The sequence below is a fragment of the Exophiala aquamarina genome (assembly GCF_000709125.1).
Source record: "Exophiala aquamarina CBS 119918 chromosome Unknown aczIA-supercont1.8, whole genome shotgun sequence".
Taxonomy (NCBI): Eukaryota; Fungi; Ascomycota; class Eurotiomycetes; order Chaetothyriales; family Herpotrichiellaceae; genus Exophiala; species Exophiala aquamarina.
The window spans coordinates 1,193,775-1,216,409 of NW_013550580.1; the positions used below are offsets into that span (position 1 = coordinate 1,193,775).

Genomic DNA, 22,635 nt, shown 5'->3' on the forward strand with positions numbered 1-22,635 from the left:
GAAGCTCGCTCCACGGGGGATGGCAATGGAGCAGATTGGAGATAAGACATGGTCATGAAAGGGACACCGTGTATCTGAGAAAGCCATGGGTTAGGTACAGCGCGGAGAGGTCTCAAAAGTAAAGGACTTAATCAAGCGCGCGCTTGAGGTCATTCCATTTCTGCTTGAGCGTCTCATGGTCGACATTGAGCTGATCATCATGGTTAGTAACTGACGAGGACAGGGATTGCTGGGAGTGCTAACCTCAGCATACTTTAACTTTATTTCCACCAGCTCGCGCTCCATTTCGGCCATTTGCTCCTCCATATGTCGGTTTTCGTTCTGTACTTCGATGTTTCGTTGCATGACTTGCTCGGTGGTGGCTCTCATCCGTTCCTCAACATTTGCAGCTTCACTTTCAGCCACTTTTCGGAGTTCTTCTACTTGACCTGTGAGACTCTCATTTCGGTCTTGAAATTCTGTGTTCTCGACTTTCAATCGCACAAGCTCATTCGCGAGCCCGATGTGTTCAGCATCAGACTTTTCAGCACGTTGCTCCAAGGATCGGATCTGTGAGGCCTTGGTGGCGCAGTCGGTCCTGAGATTCTCCAATTCGGTCTCTCGAGCCTTTTCAGCCTTTGTAGTTGTTTCGTATTCATCACGATAGCGGTTCAGCATTTCCGGTGTGAGTTTGACGGCACATGCATCTTGAACAAGTAGGTCCGCCCGGTAAACCTCTGTATCTGAGCCACCAGAACTTCCAAAGAAGCCAGATTCAAGTAACGACTTTGATGATGGTGTTGCATCAATGTAGACGTCGAACAACTTTTCTTTCAAGAAATTGGTCAACGCCTGCATATCATTCATGGCCAACAGGGTTTGTACATTGCGTTGGACGACTGCCATGCCGAATTTTAGGATAGCCCCTTCAAGACCCTCGCAAAGGACCAGATCAAAGACACGCATCACGAGTTGCAAGGGAAAGCGGTAGGCGAATAAGGTCAGGAACCACTGCGTCGCATACAGCTTTGGTGTGACACTTCGTCGATTCAGGTGGCAGTAAAGTGCAGGCTCAAGGTCCTCCAGAAGTCGCTCAAATTGGTACAGATGTAAGTGCAACCCAGGCATATCCTGTATAAAGAGGTCGCGCACTTGGTATTTGTTCATCAACCGAACCAAAAGACAAAAGGCTTCTTCCTCTGGCATGGTGAACAACAGGGGCATGATGATGAAGTTCATGCCTTGCGGGTATCCGACAGCATCGTCAAAGAGCGCATAGGCACGACAGACATGGAACAATCCGTCTTGCAAACCAGCAGCGGCAGCATATTTGGAGTAACTCGTTCTCGAGCCCATATCTCGCTTGATGACTTTTTCCAGCTTGACAAGGGCGGCCGAATCCTCCTTGGCCTTTTTAGCCCTTTCCGTGGCTAGGTCTGCTTGTAACTTGGCACTGCTAAGAGGGTCCGTGGCCTCCTGGGACGGAGACGGAGACGCAATACCAACGTTGGTACTTGTGGCTGGGGTTGAATGGTCTGAGCGAACTGAGGATCGGGAAGATCCTACCGAGTCTTTCTCCTTGGCGCTGCCATTCACTGTGCCGTTCAACAGAGGAGACTTTGGAGGAGCATCTTTCACTTCTTGGTTGGCGTCTCGCGAACGAAGGTCCCAGTATACTGCCTCGAGATCTTCGTTCTTGCTTCCAGCGAGAACTTGCCAGATAACATGACGAATAGTCTGAGGAATGCCACCACTAATGGCTTGGGTAAACGCCTCTGGGCTCGTTCGAGCAACGGCTTGGGGGCCCTCATTGACGACGTTTTGCCAGAAGTCCCAGTCTATTGGAGTTGTTGTGTCGGCGGGAGCAGCGGCGACCCCTGACACGGTGCCTGGGGGGAGATTCGGGTTCACAGGAACAATTTCAGTGATGGGAGAAGTTGGAGACAAGACCGGGGTAGAGACCACGTTTTCGTCCTGTCCGACGCTTCCAGGAGTTGCAATACCAACCCCAAGGCTGGCGGAACGGCCAACTAGGCCAGCCAGTGCACCTCCTTCTCCTTTCTCGGGGCCATCTAGGCTGACGACTCCCGCCTCTTCTCTCAACCGCAACATCTTGAATTGCTCTCGCAAGGATGCTCGTGAAGAGTGTCTCTGACCGCTGGATCCATCTTGAGTGTCTTCAAAGGCCTTTAGTGTGAGATCGGGATTACTTCCGACGGTGGAGGCAGATGCGGCGGTATTGCGTCTGGTATCCAGAGCATTTCTTGATGGCAGGGAAGGTGACTTCATGTCTTTTGAAGTGGCAGTCGTCGCGCGGCTCAACCAGCCAAATGGCGTGGTCACTTTGCGGCCGAAGGAAGAGGCCTGGCTCGGTTGTGCAGGCTGGGGAGGTTGCGGGGACGTAGCTCTAGGTTCTGGAGATTTCTTGGGAGGAGGGGGTGGTCCCCATGGGACAGAGGGTAATGAAGCAGAGAAGCCTTGGAATCTGGATGGACGAGGAGGCTTCACGGGAGGCTGATTGTCGGGGGGTGGTTCAGTTGCTATAACTGCAGGTATTCGCTGGTCGCTGGTGGGGCGACTGGCAGTGGCCTCGTCAGGGACTGGAGAGTCAGAGGAAGGCTCTGATTTGGGATGGTCTGAACTAGCGTTGCTGTTCCTGATGTCGGGACGGGATTTCTCATCATTGTCGGGCGGAGTAGCATCGGTAGTGGTTTGAGAGCCAGACGAGGGCTGAGCATCATGAGAAGAATCTCGCCTGGATTGATCGTTACGTTCATTGGCATCCTCAAACTTCTGGCTACTGTCAGATGGGTCCTCCAAGGGAGATGTTGCAGGAGACTGTACGTCTTCTCTATCTGTATTGTCCGCACTTGACTGAACGGTTTCCATTGTGGTCATGTGTTGCCTAGCAGGCAGCGTCTAACATGACAGCATGAACAGGATGTAGATCGAGTGGGTATGTTTGCAAACGCGATGATAGAATAGACCGGCACAGTAGAGGAGGATGTGGGTGATGGTAAGGAGCAATGGGGACAGCAGGCTCAAGGTTGAAGCCGGCCAGGAACCAGGAGGGTGTGGGAGAGAGCGTGAGTCAGCTGTTGAGAGAGGAACTGATACAGGTGAGTGAGGGGCTTCTGATGATAGTGAAGAACGTAGGTTGTTCGTGGAGTGTGGTGCAGTACAAAGGCAATGGATTGATTGTTGAAGGTTGATACTGTGGATTTGGTTTATTTGGCAGCACGAGGACTCAACAATGCGTCCTGCAAGTTTGAGGATCGGGATGGCGTTGCTGGTGTTGAAATCCAATGGGCGCAGGCACTTTTTTTGCCGGGATGACGATTGACATTAACAGGCAACTAAAACCCACTAATTGTTTAGTTGGAAAGGTTAAGCAGCCAGTTAGTAGCTCCTGGGCAATTGTCCCTGTGGATAGCTCACAAAACCTGCGTTTAGTTTCCTCTTGAGCCTTAGCTCAGCTGCCTAGCAAATTTAGGTAGGTGCTAGTCACTAAAGTTAGACGGGGAGGAGGTCAGCAGGCTTGCCCAACACGCGGCTTGAAGGCAGGTGCGCGCGCTATTCGTGTTTTATTTTCACGCGTTGGATTTGGTGGCTCGAGGCGTGGAAGAGAAGATCTCGTGTAACACAAGAATACAGGCAAATCGTGTCTTGACCTACGAGGAGTAGACTAGTAATACAATGTCTCGTACCTCGTGCTGTAGCAGCTGTCAAGCCAGTGTCAGCTTCAGGGATATCCTCTGACTAGCACCGCCCCAAATAGTCCAGGCTTCGTGGTCGACCCTGAATCGACCCCGTTATGCTCCCCTGTGAGGGAGCCTGACCCCTGTGACACTCCCGCTCCCGCTCGCCCATCGGCCGCCCACTAATACAGAGTACAACACTCAGGTTGAACGGTGTCCAGACTTACGAGTACATATGTTGAACGACCTCCTTTAATGGGACCAGCAACCCGTTTCATAATTACCTGACATGCCAGCTGCAGTCGTCATCTCATCTCTGAAAAAGGCAATTCTTCATTTCCATTCCTGATTGGCGTCATTCGGCGGTTTTCTTCAGCCTCTGCTCCAAATCCAGCCAGCGCCCTTTCCGGAGCGGATCCAGCTTTTGCAATTCGACAAGCCACTCTGACATGTTGCTTTGTTCGCCCTGTGCCAGCCCGCCTTTCACTTTGGATTCGATCACAGTGCTCTCAATCAACGCCAGGTACGCCCATTTACAGTCCTGTGCGTCTTCCAGCACCTCCTCTATGTATGCTCGTTCCGCCGCGATATACTCCAACCGCTCTCCATCTGTCAGGTTAGGTGCCATGCTTTTCATCGACTGTTCAGGGTCAAACGTGCACATCAAGTTCTGATGATAGAACCATAGCGATTGATCGTACGGGTCAAATAATGCTTTGTGAATCAACTCGAGCTCTGCTCCATTTCAGCCTGTACTCAACCCGATATCTCTCCTGCTATGCGTACCTTCATCGAGCATCTTTTGTCTTTCATCATCGCTTGCCTTTTCCTCATCCAGAACTCTCAAGATGAGCTTGATTCGGTTGTGCCATGCCGAAAAATTCGAGAGGTTCGTCCCAATCATCTTCTTTGTGTAGTCAAGCTCAGCCCGGACCATACTTTCCCCTTGCAAGGCTGGACTTTCAAGGCTCTGGATCACTGTTCGACGATATGCCCAACCATGAAAATTTCGATTGTCTCTGCTCAACATCTTCCCAACCAACCCGAGCTCCTCCTCCCATAGTTTGCGAGATGTTGCAGCAGGTAGGAGACCAGTCGACCGCTCTAGAAGCCACAGCCTATGGTTCCAGATCCAATAACATTTGGGGTATTTGACCAGGAGCGGGAACAGGAATTGCAGATCCAGCTGAATGATATCCAAAATCTCACTGTTGCAGTCTTCATTGCTCTTCTCCCCTGACACGACGGCTTGACTCAATTCTTGGAATTCTTGCACGTAGATGCGGCGTCGATGATTCCACACAGTGTAATATTCCGGGTTCTTTTTGAGTAATTCGGCTGTTTTCTGGAGTAGTTCGGGCGTGAACTCACTCGCTTCGATCTTTCAAGGACTTTCAGAATCACCACGTAATGGGTCTGTTGAGCCGCACAAACCTTTTGGTTCACCTCCTCCACGAGGTGCTGGTACTGTTGGATCTCTTTGAGTTCTTTTTGGAGTGCGTCGGCTGTACGCTCGCGATGGATGGCACTTCGTGGTACGTCGTGCTAAGAGTTTCTGTCAATACTATTCTCCAGAGGAAGATAGACAATGTAGATTTCATACACTCGCCATGGAACGGACTCGAGCAGAATTAACTCCTTGTCCCGTCGATTGGGCAGTTGCGAGGCTTGCAATCAGTTGGTGGTGTTGGTACGAGCGAGCATGGCAAGTGTACGTCGAACTCGGGGTTGATCCTTCCTCATTTAAATATTCTCCCGATCCGTCTAGGCAACACACCTGCCCAGCTAGAAAACCACCTTCATATTATTATTATTCTTCAAACTATATTCACTCACCCCTTACCAGCTCACGACAAGTGATGGCTTGTCACTAACATTCATACAGCTGTATATTATCATCCGGCCTCAGGCTCTCCACACTGCCTCCATCGGCTTTGCACGTTCGGCCTTCCGGCGTTGGAGACTACATTGGCCGGCTCCTCATGCGATTGTAATCGAGCCTGCCTTGATAGAACGCAGGAGTGGCACAGAACATTCAACTCCCTTTGTACCGCTCCCTCAGCTACCATAAGTGACAAGTTGGAGCGTCAAAGACCTTGGTCGACAACTCAAAGTCAGCTCCCATGGGAGTCTCGAAGGACTCAGTTCAATCTTTCGATTCGGTCTCAGTATCATCATCTAGTTCGGCAAGCGATGCTCTGATCCAAGATCAGAGGCAGATCAGGGTGCACCTCACACCCGACGATCAGGACCCAGATGGGGCAATAAAGGAACATCCATCTCCGCCCACCCTGCCTCAACATCCAGCACCATCATGGTTGCTATTGGATATCCTCCCAGTTCCGCGGCGTGGCACCAATACAACTCGACTTTAGGAGAGAAGAAGAAGCGTAAGCGCTGGTAGTGTCTTCCAAGCTAGGGCTCACTTCGCCTCTCCTGATCGTTTCATTTCTCCCAGACCGCTTCTCGTGGAAAAAAGATCATCCTACCAGACGAGCCGTCCGCCAGCCTTGCTTCAAGGACGTGAAAGATACCACAGGCAGCGCGACAACACTTTGAGTCCTTTCCGATCAATCAGTGAGACGAGGTCTACCGATTTAGTGCGGCAGAGACAATATCCCAATGCCTATCACCTTCGACCACCGCAGTATACCCCATCGTTTGTTCATGGGACAGACGCAACGCCAGCACATGTAGAGACGCGACATAGTACAGGACCCCTACGTCAGATAAGCAGCGGGTTCTGGACGGTTGGTGGCAGGTCTTCCGTTCAAGTAGGTCAATTGCCAGGTATTCTCTCCGCCTCTGGTGAACTACTTGTTAGTGGAGCAACTGCTCCTCTTCATACTGCCAATTTCCTGAACGAACCAACGTTCGAGGACAAGATCATTGACCATGAGCGGCGGCTTGCTCTTGCCCTTGAGATTGACCAGGCCAATCGAATTCTTCCGCAGCCTTCAATGGAAGGTGGAAAGATCGACAAATTTATCCCGAACCACAATCAATACGTTTGGAGGGATAGCATGTGGACGAGGGCGTCGCCCGCACATGGTAAGTTGTCACTGCTAACATGGTGTTCGTTGGCTGATTCAAGAGGAAAGATTCATCAATAAAGAGTGAAAACGAAACCCGGCGTGAAAAGGCGGTACCAGCAGTTCCATTCCGGGTGTTGGATGCCCCAAATCTAAAGGATGACTACTATTGTTCAATTCTTGCATACAGCCACACTTGCCACACGCTGGCCGTCGCTTTGACACAAAAGGTCTACCTGTGGACGGAGAAATATAGTGTTCGATATCCTCCACTATCTCCTGCCCGTGCCACCAATTTTGTGACATCTCTGGCATTTTCTTCTGAAGAAGGCGGCAAGGCTATCCTTGCAGTGGCTAGGAATAATGGCACTGTCACACTTTGGAGCTTGCTGGAGCCACGCCCACGATTCGAAGCTCCCCATCACAGTCCGGCATCTTGTGTGGCGTTCCGACCCACTATCACCTGGCGAAGGTCGGCAACCTATGATGCCACAGTCATTTGCGAAGACTTACTGGTGGGAGATGATGTTGGCAAGGTTTACTATTACTCCCTTGAGTGGTCTGATCATTGGCAAGGGTCGATGACGCTTCTTGCCAAAATCGACGCGCACAGCCAAAATGTTTGTGGTATGGCATGGTCGCCAGATGGCAATGCTTTTGTCTCTGGAGGTAATGACAATCGAGCACTTCTGTTTGACGCCGACTTAGTGCTGCAAGCTCAAGATACTGAAGGGCCTCTCGCAAATGTATCTGCCAATCCTCCGCAGAATTCAGGTATGATGCCTCCAGCAACGCCTATTGCATCACCTGATCGTGGCATTCCTCCTGGAAATGTAGAATGGATGGAACAACAGGCGCAGACAAACCGAATGCAAGACACGCTCTGGGCAACTCCACCTCCGACACCCTTGAGGGGTCGAACTCCTACTCGGGCCCCACATCTTGAGGGACATGAACCTGGCTCCGACCGGAACAGGCCTTTGCTGCGCAATGAGCTTGGAAATCCAGCTATTCCCGGCTTGTCAGATGTTCATATTTATTCTTTCTATCATGCGGCAGCCGTGAAAGCCATTGCATTTGCTCCTTGGCAGCCGACACTGCTGGCAACTGGGGGTGGAAGTAATGATCGTCAAATTCACTTCTTCCATGCTGGATCCGGAGCAACTCTGGCTCTAATTAACGTCTTTTCACAGGTTACCAGTTTGGTTTAGAGCACCACCAGACGTGAGATTGTGGCGACCTTTGGGTATTCGCAACCTGAGCATGAGATTCGAATTGCTGTTTTTAGATGGCCGAGTTGTGAGTGTGTGGTCAGTATTCCATGGGACAGGAAGCAAAATGGCGAGATCGGTCGGGCTCTATGGGCGATACCGTATCCTGGAGGTCCGAACGACGCTCTCCCGACCAGGAGACAGAGTGAGGCGGATGGCTTCGCTGCGTAGGAAGCGGTTCGGATCCGGGAAGCAGCTCGAACTGGTGAAAATGGACAAGTGGCACAGACAACTCCGCCGGACATTCGACGAAGTGATTCTCCCACCGCCAATGTGACGAGAACTCGGAGCCCGATCCTGACACGCCTAACTCTGAGCTCTTGGTCGAGACTAAGGGACAATGCTCGCAGAGACCTAAGAGGCGAGGGTGAGACGTGGGCAAGCCGGACGGAGGACGAGGGTAGCTTGATCATCGCTTGCTGTGATCAGACAGTCAAATTCTTTGAGATCTGGGCAGGCAAAAGTAGAGGTAAAGGCAAAGGGTTAGGAAATCGGCCTGGCGTGCTTGGTGGAAGCCGTGTTCTCGAGGGCTGGTGTGATTCTGTGGGCGTGGATGAAATCGGACTTGGAGAGGAGGTTATCAGGTAGACATGATAAGCAGACTAACTACGAATTCTGTATTACCCAGCATTATTATCGCCATGAGGGCGGCAAAAGCATCTATCATTCGTGCAAAGGTATGACGAGTGCCTTTTGTACTCGAAAGAGGGCCACTGAGCACATCACCCGGTTTTTTGTCCAATTACTATTGTAATTTATCATTGCTCTTTACGTACGTCGACTGTAACAATTCCAGCCAGTCATTCATGTAAGCATAATGCAATGCTAGCTGAGGCACAACATAAGCCGTGAGCATTTATTCAGCCGACTCCTCTTTTGGCGAATGGATCTAACAATGTTGACCGCCGATGCCACACAACAGCTATAACCGGGAAGCAGACAAAAACCCAATGCCCTGCTCGCTCAAGAGTCAAGGCTATGCCGTATCAAAATGCATCCATAGGATACGCCTGACTCTGTGCATTGCGAATCAGTGAATGGCAGTGAACGACAGTAAGACCGCAATGCTTCTTCCTCCATACCTTCAGTAAGGATATCGACCAGTGTGACAATGGTGGAGGAAACAATCCTTAGCTGTAGTGCCAGTGTGTCCAACTTGCTAAGAATGGAGTCGATGTTTCCTTTTTCCGCTTGCGCGAACAGTGAGTTGTTCTTTGTCAGAGCAATGGCGCTGTCGCGACGTATTTGAGCTTGAAGGCGTTTTCACACTGGTACCGGCTCGGTCTCGGTCCTGTAGCTCCTAGCTGGACCTCGAGCTCTTACTCTTCATTTGATCTTTGCTGGTCTTCGTGGCGGCGGGAGAACTTTGAAGTCTCCTCTGGTGCTTCGCTGGTTTCACGACTGGATCAGTGAAGGGTGCTGCGTCTCCCTTGTCCTCGTCCTCGATGTCTACATCTTCGTCTCCAGAAATGTGAATGTCGTCTTCATCCTCTGCGAACGAGATCGAGTCGTCGTTGATGAAGCTGTCCATCTCAGAATCTTCTTCGTCGTCTTCATCCTCTTCCTCGTCAGCGGAAGAGCCCTCGTCGGAAGACGATTCAGCGCCTTCATCACCCTCATCGTCGGGATCCGAGACCTCCGCCCCCGAGACCTCGGCCTCATTGTCTAGTAGACCATGGCTTTGCCCATTGATAACAAACCCTTCTTCATCTTCTTCATCCTCATCCTCGTCATCTGAATCGATATCACCGTTCTCCAGCGCCAGCGGTTCCTCAACGTCGCTAGACTCGTCACCCCCGATGAGGTCTTCGAGTCCCCGCTTCGTGGCCTTCGCTTGTCTTCTCCCATTGGCGAGCTTCTTCACCGGACGTGACACATCTTCGTCCAGATCGTCCCCACTGCTGCTGTCCCAGTTCTCGTCGCCCTCGATGTAGATCATGCCTGGCTCATCCTGACCGTCGCGTCTCGGCGGTCTTTGGGCAGCGAGGTGTTTGCGAAAACTTAGCTGCGCATCGAGCATGTCTAACTTTCCTTTCAAAAGGAGGAGGTCATCAAGTGTTCGGGACCGCTGGGTCAGGACCTGGTAGAGCGTCCTCACTTTTGCAGCGACGTCAGGTTGCGCAGCAATGGCACCGCCATGCGCGATGCAGGTCCACTGGACCCAAGTGATGAGGTGCCCGTATCGCCCGGGACGACTGGCCAGGCGCTCCGCGAGTTTGGACAGGAGAATACCTGCGAGTGAGCTGTCGAGACGTTGTATTGTGTTCTTGACGATGTTGATGTCGAGAGTGTGGAGGCACGCTTCCAGGAGATTTTGGTCGTTCGTTCGTAATGACTGTGTCAAGACCGTGCCCAGAGACATCCCCGAGGGAATGATTGGTACCCCATCCCTTCCGCTGATGGAGATCCGAGTATCTGGCAGTGTGAGGTTGTCGGCGATTGATATTGTATTGGGATGTTTCGAAGCAAGCAACTCGCCGAATGTCGGTTCTTCGGCAGTTGATTCGTGTTCAGACGCTGCACCGTCGTGCATCTCTTCATCCTCAGCCTCGAGGGCTTCACCCCTGTCGGCGTCCGCCATCTCTTCGTCTGATCCATCGCCAGAGTCCGCTTCGGAATTCATGTCCTTCACATCGACCTCGTCTGCCGAGTCTTCTTCATTGTCTTCCTCGCTGCTCGATATTTCTATGGCATCGGAATGGGGTCCTCCAGCAGTACCGTTGACAACGACCGCTCTTGATTCATCAACAAGTGACTTGCCCATATCCTTGACGCCGTTGAGGGTAGCAGTGTTGAGCGTTGATGCGCTGCTGACCTTGACGACCTGTTTCACACCATCGAAGAGAAGCTCTCCGTTTCCTTCATCTCGCCACCGGATCTTTTGAAAGCTGAGATCAACCCCACCTTCAGAAGAAACAAAGATCAAGTCTGGACCCTGCAAAGAGGCTGCGACTATGGGGACTTGATTTTCTTCGCTGCTAGTATTAACGAGTTGTACATGAGCTGAAGCCTTCTTTGCGAGGTTCTTCCTGCTGGATTTCAGATCCCCATTGAGCTGCTTGGCCACCTCGAACGGTTCAATGAATAACTCAACCTTGCCATCTTTTGTCACTGCCGATAGGATTTGTTGGGTAGACCCGGATGGGAAATCCTTGGAGCCATGAGAGAGCTCAACAGCGACCACTCCACTGCCAGCAACCAAGGTTCGGACCAGTCTCTTATGTGGGATATCATAGATGTTTATGTATCGTTCTGTGTCTGCGGCGAGAAAGTATTCGGTGAGTTCTGTGGGACGATCTTCCGATCGCACTAAAGAATGGATGTTATTTTTGAAGGAGTCGTATCTATCAAGATGAAAGTCTTGAAGAGACCCAAGTGTGACGGCGAAAGGAGTGGATGATGCGCAAAGAATATGAGGAGGCTTGACCGAAGGTGTGGCCAGCACGGCTACAGCAGAGTCCGGAAGGGATATTGTCCTAGCATTGTACGGGTCAGTTTTGGTTCGCGGCTAGCAGCGAGGGTGAACAAACCTGGTTATCTGGGAGGTGGTGAGATCCCACTGTACCAACTTTCCATCTTCGCCGATGCTCCAGCCTTCCTTGTACTCTGAAGGAGAGAATTTGAAGTCCTTGATGCCTCTTTCATGAGCACCGGCTAGTGTGCCGACTATCTTGCCCTCGGCAGGCGAGAAGAAGCAGATCTCTGAGCTGCTGGTTCCATAGGCCACTACTGCAGCTTCACTTGAGTCCTGATGACGCTTGCGTTTCTTTTTTGAGGGAGTTTGTTTTTGTTCTTGGTAGGTCGTGCCGTAGTAGCCCCAATCAAGACTGGTAACCCTGGACCCAGGCCCGGAGTCGTGCTGGCACCTCAAGCGTCCAGTGGTGGTATCATGGATGCGGAGTTGATTCGAGTCGAAGCTCTGGACGACCGATGCAAACAGATGCAGTTGGAATTGCGACGGTGCGAAGGCAGACTTCAGCACTGACGATTTGTGCGTCGAGGCGGTCACTGACGGTGCCGCTGGCGCAGCAGCAGAGAAAACTTTTGGCCTCGCAGTAGAGGAAGATTTTCTGCTCATTTTTCAACAGGATTTTCAGGTCAACCAGGAGAGGGAAAAGTGGAATTATGGGAGTATCGATCTGCGACTAGGGCATTGTCTGGTATGTGTCGAGTCGAATGGGAACGTCCTACATTGACCAGCTGCCCAGCGACAATGATTTATTGCAAACCCACGGCCACTGGCAGAGAAAAAAAGTTCCAGTTGAACGGACTTGAGAAATATCCGACCTTACTAGACTCAGGCTAGCGTAGATTATACCCATTCTACCCACGGGCCACCACCGGCATCACTCAGAAGTCAGACCGTATGTCGCACCTAGCCTATTCTTTGGTTCTTCATCGTATCATTCAAGTTGTGTTGTGCACACAGATGGGGACGTGTTTGCTCTCTGAGCGTCTCGACTAAATTTTAACGATTGTGCATCTAACGTTGAGACTGGCTCCTGCATTGCGATCAACCTATGCAACAGCAGTCCTTTAACAGGGGAAGGCTCTGCTTCTACTGGTACCTGCGCCCTGAGCGCTACCCATAAAGGCACAGCCTTTGCTATTGATGGAATGCAAAGTTAATCAAGATCGTGAGACCTTACTGACGGCTTCCCCCTAGCAAACGACTAACGGTGAACGATTATGCTGTGCCTACAATTGTAAACCCCGGTAGGCATGCAGTCAGCCATTTCATATGCACTCAAAAGGGCAAAATCATCACCAGGCAGGATTTGATTCAGGCTGCGGCTCGACCGGTCAAGCCGGGAAGCCGCGGAGATTATTGCACGACGGCAGGACACAACCACGGATGGAAATGGGTTTATTGACACTGATCGTAGGCCTAACATCGATACAAATCTCGTGAGCCTGCAAGAAGTGTCAGGTCTGCCTGAGTTTGGCCTTGCTGCTCGATATCAAGAATGATCCTGCCTGCCACCCTGGATACTGGGGAAGGATGATGACTCATACAAGGAGTCCACGTGACCTGGAAGACTCTGGCGGGATTCGTCAGCGACGATCACGGGATCCCACGGGCGAAAATTGCAGATCGCGCACTCGAAAATTTGGATTGTTGGAGATGGGGATGGAGAAGAGCAAGGATGGAAGAAGATTATTTTATTATTCTGTTTCGCCGGGTCAGCCATCTGAAACAATATTCGGCTGCAGACGGTTGTTGTGGGCTGGACGCGAACAAAGGCGATATCCTGGGTGAGCAACCTGAATCTGGGAAACGAAAGTGTTAAGTGTTCAAAGGTGAGAAACAGGCGGCCGAGCACTCTTCTCTCCCTGGCTCTCTGTGTACTCGTACGTGTGTGTTCGTGCGGGAGGAGACCAGGAAGCCAGGAGGAAGAGGCAGAGGAAGACGAAGAGCAGGAGGACAAGGTGGAGGAATCAAGTGGCAGGGCCTCAAAGCTGAGTGGCGCACAGATGCAGCTTAGGCATGGTCTCTGCAATGTCTTGGCCGCACCTTGCTGGATGGGGCATGGACGGGGGCCACATGGGCCTATCAGACTGGCGAGTAGTGGCGCACGGAAAATGAAAATGGATCGGACGGACAGGGGTGAGGGCACGAAAAGGCATTAGGAGGGGAGGGTAATTGGTGGAAGTCTTTTTCTGGCTAGGCACTGATCCACGCAGGAGTCGGGAAGCGCTGTCCACCGAACCGAGGAAATATAAGTCAATTCGCGCCCCTCGATGTTTTTGCTGCTCCTGAAAGTATGAGTTGTGGTTGTGCAGCTGAAAGTCCTCGCTTCCTTCCCAAAACAACACACCGCCGACACGCCCACCCCCGACGCGCTCTCGGAACAACTTATCTCCTGCTCCTTCACCCACCTGCCAAGCCCCCTCGCGATTCGCATTGACGCGCTTCTCTTTCTCGACTATATCCTCTCTTTGCTTTCTCCAAACAGACCAAAACAAATAATTCCCGTCCAACCACCAACCACCGACTGCTTGGGCTTCATCACCCATTCCATCGCATTCATCCTCGCGCGCATCCCTTACTGTCGCGTCACGTTGCGGGCCTTGTCACACGCCGCTGTCTGTTGCTGCTGCCTCTTTTGGTGGTGCGACACTCGGCGCGACAGGTCTACATTGTCGCCGTCGCATTCAATTCAACCTTGCGTCCCCGACTTTCATCAAGGTCTTGGCACTTCTATCTTGGTCACATGACCTCTCAGTTTCTATCGACTGCCTCGCCTCTTCGCCACTCGCCGCCCATCTCTGCCATTACTTGACAACCCACCATCTCAAAAAGTCACTGCCTCTGTTGCCACTTCACTGTGTCAGCATCGCAAACTTTCCAAGCTTCGACTACTTATTCATCGAGGCCTCACCTTTCTTTCATTCCTTGATCAACACCCACTTCCTTGACCAAAGTTGACGCGCGCGTTTGTTTTCCCGTCCGTCTTTCCAAGCGCCACCTCTCGCCACGGTTCGCGCTTTGTAAAACAATATTCCTCTCTTAATAATTAATCCTCACCGCATCCACCGCTTTCGGCTGGCCCGACCTTCCGCCATCGCACAGTCCAGACTTGCCATCCCCGATTCTTGGCATCATGGACGTTGATATGCAACTAGAGGCTAATAGGTACCACACAACTTCTTTCCTACCCATCACTTCCACTCATCACATGATCTGACTTTCCTCAGCCTTCCTACACAATTTAGTTCAACCTCAGACCAGCCGCAAGAGCCTCATGTCGCCGAGAACCTGGCTGCATCCATCTCCAATTCCGAGGCCACTGTTAATCCACTGCCAACAAAGCTACCGATCACCGAGTCGTCACCTCAGAATGAGAAACCGTCGGCGGCCACAGATGCAACCCCGGTCGCTGTACCAGCATTGCCTCCTGAGGATGCTCCACCTGCCATCATCAATGGGATGACTAACGACACCGCTGAGGCAGTCGAGAACTTGAAGTCTATAAGCAGCGTGCCTGATTCTCAACCAACCTCATCTGCCAACAATTCGCTCCCTGCTCCGTCAACCACAACATCGATTGTCGACACCGTCCTCGCCGATTCTTTCTCCATCCCCTCTCCAGCTCCCGCTGAAACGCAGCCCTCTCTCGCCGCAGTTGAAACAAGCGATTCAGCCATGGATCTCTCTCAACCTACCGCGGCAGTTTCAGACCCCCCCGTCTCTGATCTGCGCACCCAGCCACACTCTGATGCGCTTTCGCCTGAAGCTGTCGCTGAAATCGAAACACAGAAGCATCAACTTGACAACTCAGTTGACGCCTCGGGCGCTCCTGCTAAATCTGAGATCTCAGAGAAAGCTCCTTCGACGGAGGGTACACAATCAGGGCCTGAGCCATCTGTCGACCAAGTCACTTTGACTGATATTGGTTTGCCATCTCCCACCCAGTCTCCTCCACCCGCCCCTCAACCGACACATGCAGAGTTGCCTGCTGACAAGCCTGCGGAAAATGCTGTAATGGAACCCGTTTTGCTGCCCGCGTTCGGTTCTGTACAGATTGCTGAAGCCGCTCCTCCTACTGAGTCTGCGCCTGCACTTGTGCCCGCGCCGGCGTCTGAACCAGGACCTACCCTGGGCTCTCTTCAGACTGAAGGACCGGCTGCACCATCGCCATCGCCAGCACCAGCACCTACTCCTGCACCCTCTAGGCAGATCGAGCTTGAAGATCAGATCATGACTGATGTGGTGGCTGCTCCTGCGAAGCAAGCCCGCGAGAGAGAGGACGATAGCGAAGAGCAAGGGCGTGCTGCCAAGCGCGTCAAAACTGACGAGCCGGATTCGAAAACTGAAGATTCTTCTTTCAAAGTCCCACACGTACCTGCTGTCACAGCGCAGTCGCCTCTGGCAAATGGCAACACTGCGGCCAACAAGGACATCGTCGATGCAGACGATTCTGTAACACCAGCTCGGCTAGCGCATATGAGGAAAGTAATATCCAATCTGAAGAAGAGCAATGCGTCTTCGGCATTCCGGCAACCCGTGGACTACATAGCCCTCAAAATCCCAAACTATCCTGAAGTTGTCAAACACCCTATGGACCTTAGCACGATTGATAATCGCCTCAAGCACAATAAATATACCTCGGTAACTGCTTTTATCCGCGATTTCGAACAGATTGTCACCAACTGCTTCCTCTTCAATGGCCTAGACCATGGAGTCTCTCAGCAAGCCAAGAAAATGCAGTCATCTTTCAACAGTCAAATGAATAATCTACCCAAAGCGACGGTTGAAGAACCGTCTAAGGAGAGCAAAAAAGCGGCCAAAAAGGCAGAGCCCACAAGATCAGCTCCACCACGTCGGCCATCCGTCTCTACATCTGGTCCTGGCATGACCACGGCCGCGTCTCCCAAGACTGCCGCGCCTCCGACACCCTCGTTTGCCCCTGGTCCTGATGGGATTCCCTTGATTCGCCGTGACTCAAGCTTGACAGACGGTCGTCCTAAGCGAGCCATTGTTCCGACAAAACGGAATCAAGATCTTGGTAGCGGTCGACCCAAGAAGAAGAAGTACGAGTTGCAACTCAGATTTTGCGATGAAGTCTTGAAGGAGATCTCGAACCCCAAGCATTGGCAAATGAACCAGTACTTCCTCTACCCTGTGGACCCAGTGGCGTTGAACATTCCTACATATTTCCAGATTGTCAAGAAGCCTATGGACCTGGGAACAATCAAGACTCAGTTGGCCAACAATGGCTACGAAAAAGCTAAGGACTTTGAGGAAGACGTTCGTCTCATTTTCAAGAACTGCTTCAAGTTCAATCCCGACGGAGATCTTGTCAATGCAGCTGGCCATCAACTGGAGGAGCTTTTCAACAAGAAGTGGGCGACCAAGGACGATTGGATTGCATCCCGTGAACCACAGTCAGAACCTCACACTGACGCCGATGAAGATGAGGAAGACGAGGAAGACAGTGATGATGAACCGGAGAACGAAAGCGAAGATGAGCGCAATGACAAGATCAAGCAACTCCAGAAACAAATTGAGATGATGTCGAAGCAGATGGGTGAGTTGACACAGAAGAAGTCCAAGAAATCCAAGTCACCACCCGTCAAGAAATCGAAATCGAAAGGTGGCAAGAAGGACAAGCAAGCGGCTGTAGCTCCTGGGGCCGGCAAGGACAAGAAAGAGAAGAAGAAGACTGCGCCCAAGTCGAAGCCCGAGAAAGACAGATATGTCACGTTCGCGGAAAAGCAATATATCAGCAACGGAATCGCCATGCTGCCTGAGAAACAGATGCAAGAAGCTCTGAAAATCATCCAGAACAGCGTTCCGTCTCTAGCAAACAGTGATCAGAACGAGATTGAGCTTGACATCGAGGATGTTCCCAACCATGCTCTTCTTAGGCTGCTCAACTTTGTCAAGAAATATGCCGGACCACCACCAGATGAGCCTAAAGCCGAGCGACCCGAAGTGTACAGTGCTCCTGCCGCGGCCAAGCACAAGAAGAGTAAACCTATGAGTAAGCATGAGCAAGAAGCGCAAATCGAAGAGTTGAAGGGCAAGTTGGGAGCATATGCTGGAGGAACGATGTCTCCAAGTGCTGTGCAATCTATTGAGGAAGGCGACAGCAGTGATGACGACGGGGATTCAGAGGAGAGCGAGGAAGAATAGGCTAAAGAGGAAGTTGTTTGACGCCGATCGCTGTTTGTATGGAGTATACTGCATCGCCTTGCTGCTATCATTGACAAAGTAGAACCAAATCTCGACATGACTCGGCCAATCAGAAGTTGCTGGACGGATCCATGACCTCTAAGCCCTAAATTTCTGAATACCGGAGGGAGCGAGCGAGATAACGAGAAAACCCGAAGTGTGAAAGGGTGTGCCATTGGCCCCATTGGCACGGCCTGAAATGAGAAAACATGAATACACACATTGATACATCTGTTGTATAAATTTTCCGCCGTAGATTACAGTTCCCATACTCTGTCTCTGTCTGCATTCTAGAACGACAGATACGGGACCAGGGATTCATCACGTCCAAGTCTCGGTCATCATTCCTAGCTTCTCCCCACGCATGCCTCGAGCTACAGGGGCACTGCTTGAGTAACACCAGACTTGTTGAGACAGATGCTTTCTCCAAGCGGTAAACACAGCTGACAATCATCAAGAATGATCCCACCACTCTCTACCATGACAGGAGACTCGAACCCATTGTTCGCGAAGGTATGGAGGCACGTCACAACTACGCTCTTGGATGCGGATGCTTCTTGGAAGAGCGAGAATGAGGCCCGCACACGCCCAGTTCACGGTTCAGAAGGTTGCAGCGCCCTCGAGACGGACAGCCATCATGATGTTGGCGGCGAGGTTGGACCGAAACCCAACGTCGAAAAGGCCACGTTTGAACAACAACTACGCGAAATCAGAATCGGGAGGATCAAACTCGAGCTCCTGAGGTCTACACTCCAGGATCTCCCATATCACCATGTGGAATTAAAGCCAGAAAGTCAGAATCTCACCTGCTTGGCTTCTCGACGGCATCCTACAATACTCGAGGACGAAACCATGAATGGAATGATATCCGACCATTCGACATTACCAGCGCCTGCAAAAGCTCAAGACCGGGACCAGCAGATTTCGTCGCACACGGGTGACCTCCTCGCCCTGATCACAGCCTACCTCAATCTCGGTGACGAAACGAATGGTACGAATCAATTGGCCTTCGAGGACGCAGAGCTCCTGGCCGATGAAATTAGCAGGTTCAAAACAGATATCACTGCCATCTCCTCCGCAGTCAGTACGCGGCTCCTGGCCCTCGAAAGCTCGCTCATAAGCCTAGCATCTCTAACAGCTGTCGAGAGCTCTTCGCCACCAGCACCAACCACACAACTGGTGTGCATCCAGGATTCCAATGGTCAGACAGGATCTCTCATCTCAACACTCACACCACAAACAACCCACCTCTCGCAGCTCCGCGGATCAGCACTTCCTAACTGTCTCGCCACACTGACGCAGAACCTGCACGCGATTCTCCGATCCCAGGCCCACCAACTCCAATCATCGCTCCTGCGGCTCGAGTCCTCCAAGCACGGCGTCCAGTCTCGACACGCACAGTCGCGTGCCGCGTTCCTGGCAACAGTGGCCGCTACAATGGACCTGAAGGCACAGGTGTTGGTGCTCGAGAAGCAGATAGTTGTTGACGCCGGCGGGCAAGAGACCCGAGAATGGGTGAAAATGAAGCTGGATGCGTTGACGGACCAAGAGAGCGGGCTTGAGGACCGGATCATGGAGTTGAGCGGTGTTCTGGCCGAGTATGAGGCGGTGGATCCAGAGTTGAGGGTCCTGAAGAGGCTGGGCGCCAGGTACCGCGAGGTCGAAGGCGAGATGGACCTAGTCAAGAGGGATATTGAGAGGTTGGAGAGGGAGGAAGAGAATGGGCGGTAGCCAGGCAAAGCCTGCTGAATTCCGGATCACGCAACGTCTAAGGACTCAGAAACAGGATTTGTGACAACGTACACCGCGTTGCAGGGAGACATTCTTCCATTCTATGTAGGTACGTAGGTATGTATGTTCATAGGCTATCTTTCCGCCCTGCCTGGAAAGTAACTAGTCATCGTCCAGGGGCGCATCGTTCAACTCATAACTCTCATAATTCGTAAGGCTTGCTCGGCCGTGGCCAAACCCGCTTGTACAGACTGACGCCGATTGCATCCATCGGGTTGATCTTTCCATCAAAGGTGGCCTTGAAGTAGCCGTGCGTGCCGAGCGGCTCCTTGATGAACCCCTGGCGGCCGCGCTTCGTCCACAGCGGCAGCGCCGCGAACCACTGTACATCCTCGCGGTTGAAAAACATATACCGCACCGTCACTAGTTTCTTGTGGATCTTGAATGGGGCGCCTGTTAAGACGATGCGCTTTGCGACGACGCGGTGGTGGGATGGAGGGATTGTCGTGGCGGTGCCGATTAGTTGGAGGGTAGGTGGAGAGATGGAGGCTGTCTGGTCGGTCATGGAATCGTTGAGCGCCGGTGCGGCGTCCTCGGATGGCGCTGGCCTGCGGAAAACAAGAACGGGAACGGATCCCCAGGTCAGTGGACCGGTGAAGGTTGCGATGGCCGTTCGGCCGGGATGGAGGAAGCGGTCGAACTTGTGTACATCGTTAGGCGTCTGGCCCGCTGCCGACAGGATAGGGTTGATAAGCAATCTCCTATGACCTATCTGGACCACGAGTTCGTCCTTGGATTTGAGCGGCGTGTCATAATCAGAATTGAGGGTCAAATTCAGGTTGATGACTGCATGTTTGTGTTCATGGCGGAGGAGAGAATACAACGAAGCGGGAGCAGGGGTTGATGCCAAAGAAAAAGGGACGTCCCGTAGTTCAATCTCAGCCTTTGTACCTGCGATGACTCCGCCACCGAAGGATTCCTTGAGAGCAGCACTAAAGGACTTTTTATAGTCGGCGATTTGGAGTAGGCGACTGTACTCAAGTGGCTGATAAGGGAGATCTTCGGCATGGTTCCACTCGCTGGTCCTCAGGCTCTTTAGTCCTCGATATTTTGCAAGCCTTTCCCGAGCCAACACATCTGGGTGTAGTTCGATCTCGTCGGGAAACTCGAGATCCTCTTCGGCCTCTTTCTTCCTGTTTGCTCGATACTCTTCCAGCTGTCTTGCTTCCTCCCCCTCATCCGCGTCGATATGCATTTCAGACTCAGGGTACTCTGACACACCGACTTCCGTCATTGCATCGGCAGCTCTTGTGACGACTCCGTCCTCTGGACCTAGGGCGTCGGTGTCCATAGAGACGTCTCCCTCAATGTCTTCATCAAGCATATCAGAGTCGGAATCAGAAACGTCGTCAAGAAACCATGCTGCCTGATAGTCAGAGGTACCTTTGGGCAGCCTCTTCGGTGCCGCGGGAATATGTGAGTTGTCATCAGAGAAGTAGTGATGATCGTCAAGTAGAACCCCCTTGTGATCGTTTGTGGCAACTGTGCTTGCAATATCATGCATATCAGCATGTTCAGGTGCCAACTCAGCAAGATCGTCCTGGTCTGCTGTTGGATTCCATTCTTTGGCCGACTCATTCAGGTCCATTTCATCAGCTTTTCGCTTTTGTCCCTGAATTGACTGCTGCTTGATGCTGTTGATCTGAAAGTCACCCCATCCAGGGACGTGTACCAGCCGGTCGGCATTCAGTCCCTTGCCGCGGATTGTGCCAGAAAGTGTTGCATTGCTCACACTCGATCCCTCAGCTTGTGGGGCCCACGATACATTCTCGATCAGCATCCAGCTCCTGTCATCCCTCCACCGTATTCCCTTTGTAGAGGCCGTGCAGATACTCCGGACGAGATTTGAGCGATCTGCTTTGCTGTCCAGGCTCGATATCTTGTCTAGGTTGGGGAAATAATGACTGAGTGCAATTTTCATATCGGTAAGGTGGCGGGACCTTTTCGCGGAAGGGATTTTGGCTTCCACGTCCCTCACAACAGCTGTGACGTTTGTGATGCCTTGTCCTTCGAGTGCTCGAAAAAAGATGTCTTCCTCTTCACCGTATGTTTGTTCTGCGTCAAGGACAAACACAACCCAGTCAGCAAGCTTGCACACGTCTAATGCATTCAAGAGATCGAACTTCGTAGGCAGGTAAAGCAGGTTTCGGCGGAATCGATCGACACGGACATGAACAACACCACCTGAAGCCCCGGCGCCAGGAACATCGACGCTCTCGTTCAAACTGTCTATGGTGGAGAAAACGTCGATAGTATCTGACAATGGGACAATGGCAACATGTTTGGCAGCACCGTCCACTCCTTGGAAGATATTCTCCTCGCGGTCTCTGGTTTCCTTCTTCTGTATGCGGTATTGCTTTGCTTGATTCCGTCGGGCCAGTTTGGACATGACTTGCTGGTGAGGCGTTTTCCTGTTCTCTGATCTTGGTTTCTCTACTTTCCCTAAACAATAGTCAGTTGTAGACCTTTGAAGAAGGAGCAGATTCCATGCCTTTCGCCTTGTCCTTGAGAGCACCCTTCGAGGCGAATCGCGTTTTGTATGGTTTATGGTCGACTTTTGTTGTGTTTCGGTGGTGATGAGCAGACCCTTGGATTGGCGCCATTGCTGGAGAGTTTCCAGAGCCTCCAGCCTTGAATCTGAAGGGCAATGACATCTCAATAGAGAAGATCGAATCCTGACAAAAAAGGTCGAGTTTCAAGTGGGATGTTTCCGAATATAGTTAGCGGTGTGAAATCTTGGCCGCTAATATAGGGTGGAGCATTGCTTATCTTTTAGTAAGGAGCTTCGGCGGATCACATGACAGCAATGGCTGTGAATCGGCTTGGCGCACTTAGTATGGGAGGTGTGCATGTGGCACTATCCAGTATCTGGTCGTATTGGTCGACTACATAGTTCCAAAAGGACCTGAAGAGTGATGCCTTTCACAGGCACTCCCGTTCTGCCGCAGTGCTTAGTGCTTTCGTTTTGCAGCCTATATTATCTATGTAAATTCCTGCAATATTATGGCAACTGTACTGTCTTGGTTTCAGAGACTGTCTTTCTATAGATGCATGTGATTCCCAATTTTGTCCTCCATTGGGCTGGGAAACTGTCCCTTCCCCCGAAGCTGGAGCTTGGGCGATGGAGGGCATGCCCGCGCGCAGAAATACTTCATCCCCGTAGCTCCCAAGTCCAGCGCCTCACG

General features: G+C 51.8%; 7 protein-coding genes across 7 annotated transcripts; 3 read left to right on the forward strand and 4 right to left on the reverse strand.

Annotated features, from left to right (window-relative positions):
• Window positions 1-127: 127 nt before the first annotated feature.
• A1O9_08969 (uncharacterized protein) lies at window positions 128-2,868 on the reverse strand (the record flags this gene model as incomplete). Its single annotated transcript, XM_013402451.1, has 2 exons — window positions 128-190; window positions 244-2,868. The coding sequence occupies 2 exons, from the start codon at window positions 2,866-2,868 to the stop codon at window positions 128-130; spliced, it is 2,688 nt and encodes an 895-aa protein (XP_013257905.1).
• A 1,164-nt stretch (window positions 2,869-4,032) lies between these two features.
• A1O9_08970 (geranylgeranyl transferase type-2 subunit beta) lies at window positions 4,033-5,289 on the reverse strand (the record flags this gene model as incomplete). Its single annotated transcript, XM_013402452.1, has 4 exons — window positions 4,033-4,415; window positions 4,464-5,058; window positions 5,112-5,222; window positions 5,281-5,289. The coding sequence occupies 4 exons, from the start codon at window positions 5,287-5,289 to the stop codon at window positions 4,033-4,035; spliced, it is 1,098 nt and encodes a 365-aa protein (XP_013257906.1).
• Window positions 5,290-5,991: 702 nt separating this feature from the next.
• On the forward strand, window positions 5,992-7,920 carry A1O9_08971 (uncharacterized protein; the record flags this gene model as incomplete). The annotated part of the gene is made up of 3 exons (XM_013402453.1): window positions 5,992-6,067; window positions 6,198-6,728; window positions 6,779-7,920. The coding sequence occupies 3 exons, from the start codon at window positions 5,992-5,994 to the stop codon at window positions 7,918-7,920; spliced, it is 1,749 nt and encodes a 582-aa protein (XP_013257907.1).
• A 1,360-nt stretch (window positions 7,921-9,280) lies between these two features.
• On the reverse strand, window positions 9,281-12,058 carry A1O9_08972 (uncharacterized protein; the record flags this gene model as incomplete). Its single annotated transcript, XM_013402454.1, has 2 exons — window positions 9,281-11,456; window positions 11,511-12,058. 2 exons carry the CDS (start codon window positions 12,056-12,058, stop codon window positions 9,281-9,283), a joined length of 2,724 nt encoding a protein of 907 aa, XP_013257908.1.
• Window positions 12,059-14,585: 2,527 nt separating this feature from the next.
• A1O9_08973 (uncharacterized protein) lies at window positions 14,586-17,620 on the forward strand (the record flags this gene model as incomplete). Its single annotated transcript, XM_013402455.1, has 2 exons — window positions 14,586-14,617; window positions 14,698-17,620. The coding sequence occupies 2 exons, from the start codon at window positions 14,586-14,588 to the stop codon at window positions 17,618-17,620; spliced, it is 2,955 nt and encodes a 984-aa protein (XP_013257909.1).
• A 696-nt stretch (window positions 17,621-18,316) lies between these two features.
• A1O9_08974 (uncharacterized protein) lies at window positions 18,317-19,378 on the forward strand (the record flags this gene model as incomplete). The annotated part of the gene is made up of 1 exon (XM_013402456.1): window positions 18,317-19,378. A coding segment is annotated over one exon (1,062 nt), but the record flags the coding sequence as incomplete, so codon positions are not given.
• A 214-nt stretch (window positions 19,379-19,592) lies between these two features.
• A1O9_08975 (uncharacterized protein) lies at window positions 19,593-22,053 on the reverse strand (the record flags this gene model as incomplete). The annotated part of the gene is made up of 2 exons (XM_013402457.1): window positions 19,593-21,866; window positions 21,916-22,053. 2 exons carry the CDS (start codon window positions 22,051-22,053, stop codon window positions 19,593-19,595), a joined length of 2,412 nt encoding a protein of 803 aa, XP_013257911.1.
• Window positions 22,054-22,635: the final 582 nt, after the last annotated feature.